This window comes from Oncorhynchus kisutch, linkage group LG25, assembly GCF_002021735.2.
Source record: "Oncorhynchus kisutch isolate 150728-3 linkage group LG25, Okis_V2, whole genome shotgun sequence".
In the NCBI taxonomy this organism is placed as follows: Eukaryota; Metazoa; Chordata; class Actinopteri; order Salmoniformes; family Salmonidae; genus Oncorhynchus; species Oncorhynchus kisutch.
In genome coordinates, this window is record NC_034198.2 from 9479721 (window position 1) to 9495031 (window position 15311).

Here is a 15311-nt window from a genome sequence, read left to right on the forward strand (position 1 = left end):
GGAGAGGTTGAAAATGTTGTGGTGAAATCCTGCGCAGAGCCTTCACCGTGCGCTGCCACTTTAAGAGTGCAGCAGCAGTGAGGAAGGAGGAAATAAAGATGGCTCTTCCGGCTCTGTGTAGGAACTCTCGGTTGACACGGCAGTTTTGATTGCACATGCAACTCTGCAGAAGTCTTGCTTAGTTTCAGCGTGTTTAGTTTCTAAAAGTTATATGTTTGATTGCCTTTGTTATCGTGCTACTCCTGATGAGTTGGAATCGTTCTATCTTCTGATCACATGGATTACTAGCAACATTGTTGCAAGCTTTTGTCAGACAAACAACCAAGAATTGATGCTGACTGGCGAATACACGTTCAAGCCTGGATCCAACCGCTAAGCCAATTTCTCTTTCTAGCTCCAGTGCTTTACACTAAAATTGCTCTTTGTGCTGCGCTCCCTTTTATGTTCAGTGCCTTTGGTGAACTAATAATGCACCTCTGGCAAACAGGCTACACTCTAGGCGGTCTCTTCTGCTGGTGTATCTGGTAGCGGTACAAAAACCATTTATCTTTACCCCTCTCTAACAATTACCTCTACAATGTCTGTGAAGACACTTGCCAGCTGATCACTGCGTACTATGAGTATGTGTTATGGTAATCTATCTTGCCCTGCAGCCTTGTGAATGTTAACCTGTTTAAAGTCTTAATAACATTGGCTACAGAGAGCATTCCTTGCGCAAGGGCACATCGACAGATCTTTCACCTTTTCTGCTCGGGTATTCGTTCTAACAGCTAGGCTACTTGCCGCCCCTTATTGTCCCTAATTGTCTCATTGTCATGGATTATTGTACACAGCCCATCTGTAAATAGCCCATCCAGCCAACTACCTACCTCATTCTCATTTTTTTTTTTTATTCTGCTCTTTTTGCACACCACTATTTATACTTTGCCATCATCTGCACATCTATCACTCCAGTGTTAATTGCTAAATTGTTACTTGGCCACTATAGCCTATTTGTTGCCTTACCTCCTTACTTCATTTTCACACACTGTATACAGATTTTCAATTGTGTTATTGACCATTCCATGTGTAACTCTGTTTGTGTCGCACTGCTTTGCGTTATCTTGGCCAGGTCGCAGATGTAAATGAGAACTTGTTCTCAACTGGCCTACCTGGTTAAATAAGAGTAAAAGCACCGCCAGCATTCAAAAGTGACCAAAACATCAGCCAGGAAGCATAGGAACTGAGAAGTGGTCTGTGGTCATCACCTGCAGAACCACTCCTTTTGGGGGTGTCTTGCTAATTGCCTATAATTTCCACCTGTTGTCTATTCCATTTGCACAACAGCATGTGAAGTCAATCAGCGTTGCTTCCTAAGTGGACAGTTTGATTTCACAGAAGTGTGATTGATTTGGAGTTACATTGTGTTTAAATGTTCCCTTTATTTTTATATATATATATATACTGCTCAAAAAAATAAAGGGAACACTTAAACAACACAATGTAACTCCAAGTCAATCACACATACATACACACACACAGTGGGGAGAACAAGTATTTGATACACTGCCGATTTTGCAGGTTTTCCTTACAAAGCATGTAGAGGTCTGTAATTTTCATCATAGGTACACTTCGACTGAATCTAAAACAAAAATCCAGAAAATCACATTGTATGATTTTTAAGTAAAACATTTGCATTTTATTGCATGACATAAGTATTTGATACATCAGAAAAGCAGAGCTTAATATTTGGTACAGAAACCTTTGTTTGCAATTACAGAGATCTGTTTCCTGTAGTTCTTGACCAGGTTTGCACACACTGCAGCAGGGATTTTGACCCACTCCTCCATACAGACCTTCTCCAGATCCTTCAGGTTTCGGGGCTGGCGCTGGGCAATACAGACTTTCAGCTCCCCCCAAAGATTTTCTATTGGGTTCAGGTCTGGAGACTGATTAGGCCACCCAGGACCTTGAGATGCTTCTTACGGAGCCACTCCTTAGTTGCCCTGGCTGTGTGTTTCGGGTCGTTGACATGCTGGAAGACCCAGCCACGACCCATCTTCAATGCTCTTACTGAGGGAAGGAGGTTGTTTGCCAAGATCTCGTGATACATGGCCCCATCCATCTTCCCCACAATACGGTGCAGTCGGCCTGTCCCCTTTGCAGAAAAGCATCCCCAAAGAATGATGTTTCCACCTCCATGCTTCATGGTTGGGATGGTGTTCTTGTGGTTGTACTCATCTTTCTTCTTCCTCCAAACACGGCGAGTGGAGTTTAGACCAAAAAGCTCTATTTTTGTCTCATCAGACCACATGACCTTGGGTGCGCTGCAGGATTTAATCCATGACTGCGTAGTGTGTTACTAATGGTTTTCTTTGAGACTGTGGTCCCAGGCTCTCTTCAAGTCATTGACCAGGTCCTGCCGTGTAGTTCTGGGCTGATCCCTCACCTTCCTCATGGTCATTGATGCCCCAGCAGGTGAGATCTTGCATATGGAGCCCCAGACCGAGGGTGATTGACCATCATCTTGAATTTCTTCCATTTTCTAATAATTGCGCCAACAGTTGTTGCCTTCTCACCAAGCTGTTTGCCTATTGTCCTGTAGCCCATCCCAGCCTTGTGCAGGTCTACAATTTTATCCCTGATGTCCTTACACAGCTCTCTGGTCTTGGCCATTGTGGAGAGGTTGGAGTCTGTTTGATTGAATGTGTGGACAGGTGTCTTTTGTACAGGTAACGAGTTTAAACAGGTGCAGTTAATACAGGTAATGAGGGGGAACAGGAGGGCTTCTTAAAAGAAAAACTAACTAAGGTCTGAGAGACGGAATTCTTAATGGTTGGTAGGTGATCAAATACTTATGTCATGCAATAAAATGCTAATTAATTACTTAATCATACATTGTGATTTTCTGGATTTTTGTTTTAGATTCCGTCTCTCACAGTTGAAGTGTACCTATGATTTAAAAAAATACAGACCTAGGAAACACTGCCGATTTTGCAGGTTATCAAATACTTGTTCTCCCCACTGTATATATATATAAATATATTTATATATACATTTATATTTACATTGATATATACATTTATTTATTTATTTATTTAAAAATTGACGGGCCATTGAATATTTTAGAACCTCTAGACCAAACTAAACCTGTATTCTGTCTGGATTGTTTGTAATTGATGAGTACATCGATGCCTTCTACAGGTGCAGTTTGGCCATGCTGGAGCCTGTGCTAATCAGGCCTTTGAAACGGCAGTGGCTAAGAACCAAGCTCTGAGGGATGCAGGAGCCTTTGTTCCCAAGAGCTTTGATGAACTGGGTGACGTCATCAGGTAACTGTCAAACAACACAGATACTGTCACCATGAAGACAGTACTGCTCTGAAGACGGGGTCATCAATTTTAAACTTTAAAGCGCTTCAAACACGCTCAAGATTAAATATAATGAATGCGTTTTAGTTTAATTACATTAAGTAACGTTTTCAGTAGCTTAAAAGATCAATTCAATTGGGCACTTCAAACTCATTATTCTAGCCATCAAATGCAACAATAGCCTAATATCGCGCCATCTCTGTGGACCAGTGGTTGTGCTAGAGAGGTTTGAAAATTGCTGGTTGAGTGTCTTGGTTTAATTTCGGCTTATGCGTCATGAAATTACAAAATTATACTAAAAGATCTGTCCATGATAACTTTAATCTGTGCTTCTGGGTCATAATAGGACAGTGTATGATGAACTGGTGGCCAATGGAACCATTGTTCCCGCTCAGGAGGTTCCACCCCCAACAGTGCCAATGGACTACTCCTGGGCAAGGGTAAGAAGGCTAAGTACTCTACCTTCAAAATAACTGAATGTATCTTCAGAAAGTATTAATACCCCTTGACTTATTCCTAATTTTGTTACACCATGAATTCAAAATGGATTAAATTGACCCATAATAACCCATGATGGCAGTGAAAAGTTTTATATTTTTTTGCCTAAGTAATGTATTTCAAATTAAATACAATCTAATTTACATAAGTATTCACACCCCTGAGTCAATACATGTTAAAAATCATCTTTGGCAGCAATTACAGCAGAGTATTTCTGGGTAAATCTCTTAAGAGATTTTCATACCTGGATTGTAGAATATTTGATCATTATTCTTTAACAAATTCTTCAAGCTCTGTCAAATTGGTTTGTTGATCATTGTTAGACAACCATTTTTAAGTCTTCCCATTGATTATCAAATAGATTTAAGTCAAAACTGTAACTTGGCCGCTCAGGAACATTAACTGTCTTTCTGTTAAGCAACTCCAGTGTAGATTTGACCTCGTGTTTTAGGTTATTATATCCTGCTGGAAGGTGAATTTGTTTGTCTGGTGGAAAGCGGGATGAACACTGTTTTCCTCTAGGATTTTGGCTGTGCATAGCTGCATTACATTTATTTTTTATTATGCAAAAACTCCCGAGTCCTTAATGATTACAAGCATACCCATATCATGATGCACTCAGCACTAAAGGTTACATTTATGATTGAAAATATGGAGAGTGTTACTCGGTAATGTGTTGAATTGGATTTGCCCCAAGCATTGCACTTTGTATTAAATACTTTTTTTTTTTTAATCCAGTATTATTTTAGTGCCTTGTTGCAATATTTTGGAATATTCTTTTTTTGTACAGGTTTCTTTCTTTTTACTCTGTAAATTAGGTTAATATTGTGGAGTAACTACAATGTTCTTCTTGATCCATCCTCAGTTGTTTTAATGTTTTAATGTCACAATTTAGGCTTGTCCTAACAAAAGGGTTGAATACTTAATGACTGAAGACATTTCAGCTTTTAATTTTTTTATTAATGTATAAAAAACATAATTCCACTTTTACATTATGGGGTGTTGTGTGTAGGCCAGTGACTAATCTAAATGTTATCCATTTTAAATTCAGGCTGTAACACAACAAAATGTGGAACAAGTGAAGGTGTGTGTGAACTTTATAAAGCCGCTGTATATCATAAATCACATAAAATATATATGATCATATCTGATGGCCATAAGTGGCTGATTATTGATTTGTTTTTTTGGTGTGAAGATGTAAATATAGGCAGCAGTAATGGTTCTGTTGGGTCATGATACTGGTAAAAACCAATGTGTTGAATTTCCCCAGGGTATTGGCATCAGAGCTTGCTTCATTATCCATCTTCTTCCCCAAGACACTAAGCTTACGCACTGAAGAATGCTTTTAGCTGAAACGTTTGTGTATTATTATAAAACACTAAAAACAAACATGCTCTTTGACAATAGTACAAGGTGTGGACCTTCTGATTTTTTTGGGGTGGATAACATCTATTTGGAAGACTATAATGGTTTTCCATTCCATTTCCTTGTTTGGGCAATCTGCAGTTGCACGCTTTGTGCAACTGGGACTGCAGATTACCCCTTTAACAAAACCATATCTATTGTCTTTCCTTCTGTGTCCCTAGGAGCTGGGTCTGATCCGCAAGCCCGCCTCCTTCATGACCAGCATCTGTGACGAGCGTGGCCAGGAGCTCATATACGCAGGCATGCCCATCACAGAGGTGTTCAAGGAAGAGATGGGCCTGGGAGGCGTGCTGGGCCTGCTCTGGTTCCAACGCAGGTGAGAGTACAGTCTGGCCCCCTAGCCAAGAGACAAAAGTCCATTCTGTTTGGTCAGTCACTAATGAACTGGACCCTAGTATACACATTGCAGGATCTTCTAGGTCTGAAGTCCTGTTGCTCATCTTCTCCCTGCCGCTAAATTAATTTTAAAAATATATATTTTACCTTTATTTAACCAGGTAGGCTAGTTGAGAACAAGTTCTCATTTACAACTGCGACCTGGCCAAGATAAAGCAAAGCAGTTCGACACATACAACAACACTGAGTTACACATGGAATAAACAAACAGACAGTCAATAATACAGTAGAAAAAGTATATATACAGTGTGTGCAAATGAGGTAAGATAAGGGAGGTAAGGCAATAAATAGGCCATGGTGGTGAAATAATTACAATATAGCAATTAAACACTGGAGTGATAGATGTGCAGTTGAGTGTGCAAGTAAAGATACTGGGGTACAAAGGAGCAAAATAAATAACAGTATGGGGATGAGGTAGTTGGATGGGCTATGTACAGGTGCAGTGATATGTGAGCTGCTCTGAAAGCTGGTGCTTAAAGCTAGTAAGGGAGATATGAGTCTCCAGCTTCAGTGATATTTTGCAGTTCGTTCCAGTCATTGGCAGCAGAGAACTGTAAGGATAGGAGGTATTGGCTTTGGGGGTGACCAGTGAAATATACCTGCTGGAGCGCGTGCTATGGTGACCAGTGAGCTGAGATAAGGTGGGGCTTTACCTAGCAAAGACTTATAGATGACCTGGAGCCAGTGGGATTTGTGACAAATATGAAGCGAGGGCCAGCCAACGAGAGCATACAGGTCGCAGTGGTGGGTAGTATAAGGGGCTTTGGTGACCAAACGGATTGCATTATGATCGACTGCATCCAATTTGCTGAGTAGAGTGTTGGAGGCTAATTTGTAAATTACATCGCCGAAGTCAAGGATCGGTAGGATAGACAGTTTTTCGAGGGTATGTTTGGCAGCATGAGTGAATGATGCTTTGTTGCGAAATAGGAAGCAGATTCTAGATTTAATTTTGGATTGGAGATGCTTAATGAGTCTGGAAGGAGGGTTTACAGTCTAACCAGACACTTAGGTATTTGTAGTTGTCCACATATTCTAAGTCAGAACCGTCCAGAGTAGTGATGCTGGACGGGTGGGCAGGTGTGGGCAGCGTTCAGTTGAAGAGCATGCATTTAGTTTTAATTGCATTTAAGAGCAGGTGGAGGCCATGGAAGGAGAGTTGTATGGCATTGAAGCTCGTCTGGAGGTTAGTTAACAGTGTCCAAAGAAGGACGAGGAGTATACAGAATGGTGTCGTCTGCGTAGAGGTGGATCAGAGAATCACCAGCAGCAAGAGCGACATCATTGATGCAGACAGAGAAAAGTGTTGGCCTAAGGATTGAACCCTGTGGGGCACCCCCATAGACTGCCAGAGGTCCGGACAACAGGCCCTCCGATTTGACACACTAAACTCTGTCTGAGAAGTAGTTGGTGAACCAGGCGAGGCAGTAATTTGAGAAACCACGGCTGTTTAGTCTGCCGATAAGAATGTGGTGATTGACAGAGTCTAAAGCCTTGGCCAGGTTGATGAATACAGCTGCACAGTATTGTGCGAAAATCAGAAAAGCAATCAAATGAAATCGTTTGAGCTTCGGATGTTTTCACTCACGAGACTCCCAGTTAGAAAGCAAATGTTCATTTTGTCCCATAAAGATTATTTTTATAGCTGAAACACCTCCGTTTGTACTTCACGTTGGTTGAGAAATTCACCGGAAACTGCAGTCACGACCACGCCGAAAAATATTCCAAATTAGATCCATAATATCGACAAACATGGCAAATGTTTTTTATAATCAATCCTCTGTGTTTTTCCAATATCTATTCGATAATATATCAACCGGGACAGGTGGCTTCTTAGTAGGAAAGAGAGAAACAATGGTCGCATGTGTCTATTACGCACATCACTCAGAGCCTCCAGCTGACCACTGACGCAATGTTGTCGATCAGGCTCATTTTTCAAATAAAAGCCTGAAACTATGTATTGTGACACTAGACACATTAGGGAAGCCATAGAAAAAGGAATCTGGTTGATAGCCCATTCACTGCTCAATAGGGACGCATAAGGAACGTAGAGTTTTCTAAATAAGAGTCCCTTCCTGATTGGATTTGTCTCAGGCTTTCGCCTGCAATATCAGTTCTGTTATACTCAGACAATATTTTTACAGTTTTGGAAACTTTAGTGTTTTCTATCCTAAGCTGTCAATTATATGCATATTCTAGCATCTTGTCCTGACAAAATAGCCCGTTTACTTTGGGAATGTTATTTTTGCAAAAATGAAAATAGTGCCCCCTAGTTTCAACAGGTTAACCTGTCTCGGACTGCGGACTCAGATTTCAAAGAAAACTTTGCGTAGAAAGCAAACCATGCAATAATCTGAGTACAGCCTTTAGACAAAGCAGCCAAAAAGATACCCGCCATATTGGGTAGTCAACATTACGCAGAAATAGCATTTTAAATATTCACTTTGATGATCTTCATCAGAATGCACTCCCAGGAATCCCAGTTCCACCATAAATGTTTGATTTGTTCGATAATGTCCATCAGTTATGTCCAAATATCATCTTTTGTTAGGGCGTTTGGTTAAAAAAAAAGGCGCTTTCAGGTCGCGCCGAACCTCGGACGAAAAGTTCAAGTTCCGTTACAGCTCTTAGAAACATGCCAAACTAAGTATGGAATCAATCTTTAGAATGTTTTTAACTTCTTCGAGATAAGGGGCGCTCTTTTAATTTTGGGATTAAAAAACGTTCCCGTTTTAAACAAGATATTTTGTCACGAAAAGATGCTCGACTATGCATGTAATTGACAGCTTTGGATAGAAAAAACTCTGACTTTTCCAAAACTGCAAAGATATTATCTGTGAGTACCCCAGAACTAATGCTACAGGTGAAACCAAGATGAAATTTCATACAAGAAATGGTCCAGATTTTGAATGCGCTGTGTTCCAATGTCTCCTTATATGGCTGTGAATGCGCCAGGAATGAGCCTGCACTTTCTGTCGTTTCCCCAAGGTGTTGTGATGTATTTGTAGGCATATCATTGGAAGATTGACCATAAGAGACTACATTTACCAGGTGTCCGCCCGGTGTCCTCCGTCGAAATTATTGCGTGATCTCCAGCTCCATTTCTTCAGAGGAGAAAGTCAACTGCCACGAATGATTTATCATCGATAGATATGTGAAAAACACCTTGAGGATTGATTCTAAACAACGTTTGCCATGTTTCTGTCGATAGTTCATTTGGAAAAAAGTTTGCGTTGTAATGACTGAATTTTCATTTTTTTTCTTACCTAAACGTGATGAACAAAACGGAGTGATTTGTCCTACACAAATAATATTTTTGGAAAAACTGAACATTTGTTATCTGAGTCTCCTCATTGAAAACATCTGAAGTTCTTCAAAGGTAAATGATTTTATTTGAATGCTTTTCTTGTTTTTGTGAAAATGTTGCATGCTGAATGCTAGGCTTAATGCTATGCTAGCTATCAATACTCTTACACAAATGCTTGTTTAGCTATGGTTCAAAAGCATATTTTGAAATTCTGAGATCACAGTGTTGTTAACAAAAGGCTAAGCTTGAGAGCAAATATATTTATTTAATTTCATTTGCAATTTTCATGAATAGTTAACGTTGCGTTATGGTAATGAGCTTGAGGCTATAAATAGGATCCCGGATACGGGATTGCTCGTCGCAACAGGTTAACAAACTTAATGTTCCAACCGGACAATTCCTTTGTCTGTACAAATTAAGTGGAACCTAGCCACCTTTCACGTGAATGCGCCAGACCGAGGCTGTGGCACTCTGCCAGACCGAGGCTGTGGCACTCTGCCAGACCGAGGCTGTGGCACTCTGCCAGACCGAGGCTGTGGCACTCTGCCAGACCGAGGCTGTGGCACTCTGCCAGACCGAGGCTGTGGCACTCTGCCAGACCGAGGCTGTGGCACTCTGCCAGACCGAGGCTGTGGCACTCTGCCAGACCGAGGCTGTGGCACTCTGCCAGACCGAGGCTGTGGCACTCTGCCAGACCACTCGCTCAAAGAGCTCTTATGAGCCTCTCCTTAGAGTAGAATCCTCAAAATAGGTTCTAAACGCTGTTGACATCCAGTGCCTTGGGGAGTGAAACATATCCCACTATCTTCAATGGGGGCTGAGTTGAAAAACTACAAACCTCAGATTTCCCACTTCCTGGTTGGATATTTTCTCAGGTTATTGCCTGCCATATTAGTTCTGTTATATTCACAGACATCATTCAAACAGTTTTAGAAACTTCAGTGTTATCTATCCAAATGTACTAATTATATGCATATTCTAGGTTTTACGGCTGAGTAAGCAGGCAGTGAACCACCCCTCCCGGATCCGGGATAATAGTCATCAGCAACACTGAATAGCATAGCGCAACAGTCAAATAATATTACTAGAAAATATTCATGAAATCACAAGTGCAATATAGGAAAACACAGCAATCCAAGCGTTTGTAAGTTTATCGATAGACTAGCATAGCATTATGTACACTTAGCATCAGGAAGCTTGGTCACACAAATCAGAAAAGCAATCAAATTAACCGTTTACCTTTGATCTTCGGATGTTTTCACTCACGAGACTCCCAGTTACACAGCAAATGTTCCTTTTGTTCCATAAAGATTATTTTTATACCCAAAATACCGACGTTTGTTTGTCGCGTTATGTTCAGAAATCCACAGGAAAGAGCGGTCACGACAACGCAGACGGGAGTTCCAAATAGTCTTCATAATGTCCACATAAACATGTCAAGTTTTTTAGAATCATTCCTCAGGTAGTTTTTAAAATATATATTCGATAATCTATCAACCGAGTGTGTAGCTTTTTCCATAACAGCGGGAGGAACAATGGCCGTCTTACTCAATTGCGCACCAACTCACTCTGAGAGCCCCCACCTGTCCACTTACGCAATGTGATCCTTCACGCTCATTCTTCAAAATAAAAGCGTGAAACTATGTCTAAAGACTGTTTATACCTTAGGGAAGCCACAGAAAAAGGAATCTGGTTGATATCCCTTTAAATGCGCAATAGGGATGCATGAGATCAGAGAGATTTCAGAAACAGGGGCACTTCCTGATTGGATTTCCCTTCAAGTTTTGGCCTGCAATATCAGTTCTGTTTAACTCACAGACAAACTTTTTAGTATTTTCTATCCTAATCTGTCAATTATATGCATATTCTAGCATCTGAGAAATAGGCCGTTTACTTTGGGAAAGTTATTTTTCCAAACATAAAAATAGTGCCCCCTAGCTTCAAGAGGTTAATTTGGGCACGTTTTTCATTCAAGCTACGCAATACTGCCCCCTACCACAAAAGTTAAAGATTAACCAGGCATCTACTAACGGAATGAGGTCAATATCCTCCCAGGATACCCGGGCCGTGTCGGTTAGAAAGTCCTGCTCGCTGAAGTGTTTTAGGGAGCGTTTGACAGAGATGAGGGGTAGTTGTTTGACTGCTGACCCATTACGGACGCAGGCAATGAGGCAGTGATCGCTGAGATCCTGGTTGAAGACAGCAGAGGTGTATTTGGAGGGCACGTTGGTTAGGATGATATCGATGAGTGCCAGTGTTTATGGATTTGGGGTTGTACCTGGTAGGTTCATTAATAATTTGTGTTTGATTGAGGGCATCTAGCTTAGATTGTAGGACGGCCGGGGTGTTAAGCATGTCTCAGTTTAGGTCAGCCTAACAGCACGAGCTCTGAAGATAGATGGGGGGGAACCATTTACATATGGGGTCCAGGGCACAGCTGGGGGCAAAGGTGGTCTAAGGCAAGCGGCAAAGGTGTGATACTTGTTTCTTGTTTAACACAGGTGTGAGTGTTGATGAGGACAAGGCTGGAGATCACTCTGTCATGCTGATTGAGTTCGTATAAAAGGAGGGTGGTGGGCCTCCCGGGTGGCGCAGTGGTCTAGGGCACTGCATCGCAGCGCTAGCTGTGCCACCAGAGACTGGGTTCGCGCCCAGGCTCTGTCACAGCCGGCCGCGACCGGGAGGTCTGCACAATTGGGTTAGGGGGAGGGTTTGGCCGGTAGGGATATCCTTGTCTCATCGTGCACCAGCGAATCCTGTGGCGGACCGGGCGCAGTGCACTCTAACCAAGGTCGCCAGGTGCACGGTGTTTCCTCCGACACATTGGTGCGGCTGGCTTCCGGGTTGGATGCACGCTGTGTTAAGAAGCGGTGCGGCTTGGTTGGGTTGTGTTTCGGAGGACGCATGGCTTTCGACCTTCGTCTCCTGAGCCCGTACGGGAGTTGTAGCGACGAGACAAGATAGTAATTACTAACAATTTGATACCACAAAATTGGGGAGAAAAGGGGGTATAAAAGAGTGGTGCTTGGAAACATTGTTCTTCCTCTGTCAACCATGGTTGCCTGCAAGGAATAAAATGCCGTCATTGCTTTTCACAAAAAGTGCTTCACAGGCAAGGATATTGCTGCCAGTAAGATTGCACCTAAATCAACCTTTTATCGGATCATCAAGAACTTCAAGGAGAGCGGTTCAATTGTTCAGGGCGCCCAAGAAAGTCCAGCAAGCGACCATCTCCTAAAGTTGATTCAGCTGCGGGATCGGGGCACCACCAGTACAGAGCTTGCTCAGGAATGGCAGCAGGCAGGTGTGAGTGCATCTGCACGCACAGTGAGGCAAAGACTTTTGGTGTCAAGAAGGGCAGCAAAGAAGTCCTCTCCAGGAAAAACATCAGGGGTAGACTGATATTCTGCAAAAGGTACAGGGATTGGATTGCTGAGGACTGGGGTCAAGTAATTTTCTCTGAATCACCTTTCTGATTGTTTGGGGCATCTGTAAAAAAGCTTGTCTGGAGAAGACAAGGTGAGCGCAACCATCAGTCCTGTGTCATGCCAACAGTAAAGCATCCTGAGACCATTCATGTGTGGGGTTGCTTCTCAGCCAAGGGAGTAGGCTCACTCATCATTTTGCCTTAGAACACAGCCATGAATAAAGAATGGTACCAACACATCCTCCGAGGGCAACTTCTCCCAACCATCCAGGAACAGTTTGTGATGAACAATGCCATTTCCAGCACGATGGAGCACTTTGCCATAAGGCAAAAGTGTTAACTAAGTGGCTCGAGGAACAAAACATCAATATTTTGGGTCCATGGACAGGAAACTCCCCAGACCTTAATCCCATTGAACTTGTGGATAAACAAAAACCCACAAATTCTGACAAACTCCAAGCATTGAATATGCAAGAATGGGCTGCCATCAGTGGCCCAGAAGTTAATTGACAGCATGCCAGGGCAGATTGCAGAGGTCTTGAAAAAGAAGGGTCAACACTGCAAATATTGACTTTGCATCAACTTCATGTAATTGTCAATAAAAGCCTTTGAAATGCTTGTAATTATACTTCAGTATTCCATAGTAACATCTGACAAAAATCTAAAGACACTTAGGCAGCAAACTTTGTGGATATTAATATTTGTGTCATTCTCAAAACTTTTGGCCACGACTATAAGACAGTACTCTGCAGTAGATTGCAACTCCGCCCCCTTTGGCAGTTCTATCTTGTCGGAAAATGTTATAGTTAGGGATGGAAATTTCAGGGTTTTTGGTGGTCTTCCTAAGCCGGGATTCAGACACTGCTAGGACATCCAGGTTGGCAGAGTGTGCTAAAGCAGTGAATTAAACAAACTTAGGGAGGAGGCTTCTAATGTTTACATGCATGAAACCAATGCTTTTACGTTTACAGAAGTCAACAAATGAGAGCGCCTGGTGAATGGGTGCGGAGCTCGGCACTGCAGGGCCTGGATTAACCTCTACATCACCAGAGGAACAGAGGAGGAGTAGGATAAGGGTACGGCTAAAGGCTATAAGAACTGGTCGTCCAGTACGTTCGGAACAGAGAGAGTAAAAGGAGCAGGTTTCTGTGCACGGTAGAATAGATTCGAGGCATAATGTACAGAAGGGTATGGTAGGATGTGAATACAGTGGAGGTAAACCTATGCATTGAGTGACGATGAGATATTGTTTCTAGAAACATCATTTAAACCAGGTGAGGAAACCACATGTGTGGGAGGTGGAACTAAAGGGTTAACTAAGGCATATTGAGCAGGGCTAGAGGCTCTACAGTGAAATAAGGCAATAATTACTAACCAAAACAGCAATGGACAAGGTATGTTGACATTAGGGGAAAGCATGCGTAGCAGAGTCATCATAGGGTTACAGTGAGACAGCTAGCGGGCCGGGGCTAGCAAGCTAGCAGAGGGGCCTTAGAGGGACGTCACGACGGAAGAAGTCTGTTGTAGCCCCCTCGTGCTGTTACGTCGGCAGACCAGTCGTCATGGATCAGCAGGGCTCCGTGTGGTAAAAGGGCCAATTGGCAAAATAGGAGTGTCTTTGATTGGCCAGAGATTTCTCACACCTGAGTGTGTTCATTAGGCAGCAAACGGAAGTAGGACTGACACCTGGAAGGATTACCTGGACTTTTTTTTTACTTTCAGATTTTGTTTTTCTGTTGCACAACATTTTCCGTTGCGTGCCTGTATATGAATGAACACGAATGCACACTCCACTTTGGCGTTGTGCACTGACATGGCCCCATCACTTCTCCCTCCAGTTATCCTCCCACATCTTGATTTTTCCCTAGGTTACCGCGCTACGCCTGCCAGTTCATTGAGATGTGCCTGATGGTGACTGCAGACCATGGGCCCGCCGTATCTGGTGCCCACAACACCATAGTCTGTGCCCGTGCCGGCAAAGACCTAATCTCCAGCCTGACATCCGGCCTGCTCACCATTGTGAGGACACACACACACACACACACACACACACTGTGTGACTTCCTGAAATCTAATTTGAAAATGCATCAAGTCCAGTTACCATTAGTATCTATCCAATGGCTTCCATACCTCTCAGATTAAAGGTCTTGAAGGAAGGGAATGAGAAAAGGTGAAGATTTCGAAAGACCATTACTTCTGCACTTGCCCATTCTCCATCGTGGATTTAAAAAGCATAGCAATTGGTCTAAGGCTCTCTCCAGCCAAGATCTTTGGCTTCCACCATTTGTTAAATGAATGCAAGAATCTGTATAAGTTCAGGAAAAGTGTGGAGAATTTGGATGTAGCCCACTACTGGGACACTGACAAAAAGGAGTTGTCTTGTAAGAGTTTAGAGACGAATATACTTTGTTGATATTGTTTGCCAGGGGGACCGCTTTGGAGGAGCTTTGGATGCTGCGGCCAAGCAGTTCAGCAAGGCGTTCGACAGCGGCATGCTGCCGATGGAGTTTGTCAACAAGATGAAGAAGGATGGCAAGCTGATCATGGGTATTGGGCACAGGGTCAAATCGGTGAGCAGTAAATTACAAGGATTTAAATATAGCTACATTTCCAGTTAATTTGAACGATTCCATCTCAATTTATTTGACTGAGCATATACTAACACAAATATAAATGCTATACCTATAACAATTTCAAAGATTTTACTGAGTTATCATTCATATGAGGAAATCCGCCAATTGCAATAAATTCATTAGGCCCTAATCTGTGGATTTCACATGATTGGGAATTCAGATAAGCGTCTATTGGTCACAGATACTGTACCTTTTTTAAAAAGGCCCTCACAATAAGCCTCGGGATCTCGTCACGGTATCTCTGTGCTTTCAAATTCCCATCAATAAAATTCAAT

At 42.4% G+C, this 15311-nt stretch overlaps 1 protein-coding gene across 7 annotated transcripts in view; it reads left to right on the forward strand.

Moving 5' to 3' along the window:
• The window catches only part of LOC109881689 (ATP-citrate synthase), a 128948-nt gene that overhangs the window by 78092 nt on the left and 35545 nt on the right, over positions 1–15311 (forward strand). For all 7 annotated transcript variants that reach the window (XM_031804974.1, XM_020473800.2, XM_020473802.2 and 4 more), the window contains 5 exons: positions 3184–3311; positions 3697–3790; positions 5435–5589; positions 14272–14422; positions 14830–14973. In XM_031804974.1, the coding sequence (XP_031660834.1) occupies positions 3184–3311; positions 3697–3790; positions 5435–5589; positions 14272–14422; positions 14830–14973 (672 nt within the window). The remainder of the gene's footprint in view (positions 1–3183; positions 3312–3696; positions 3791–5434; positions 5590–14271; positions 14423–14829; positions 14974–15311) is intronic.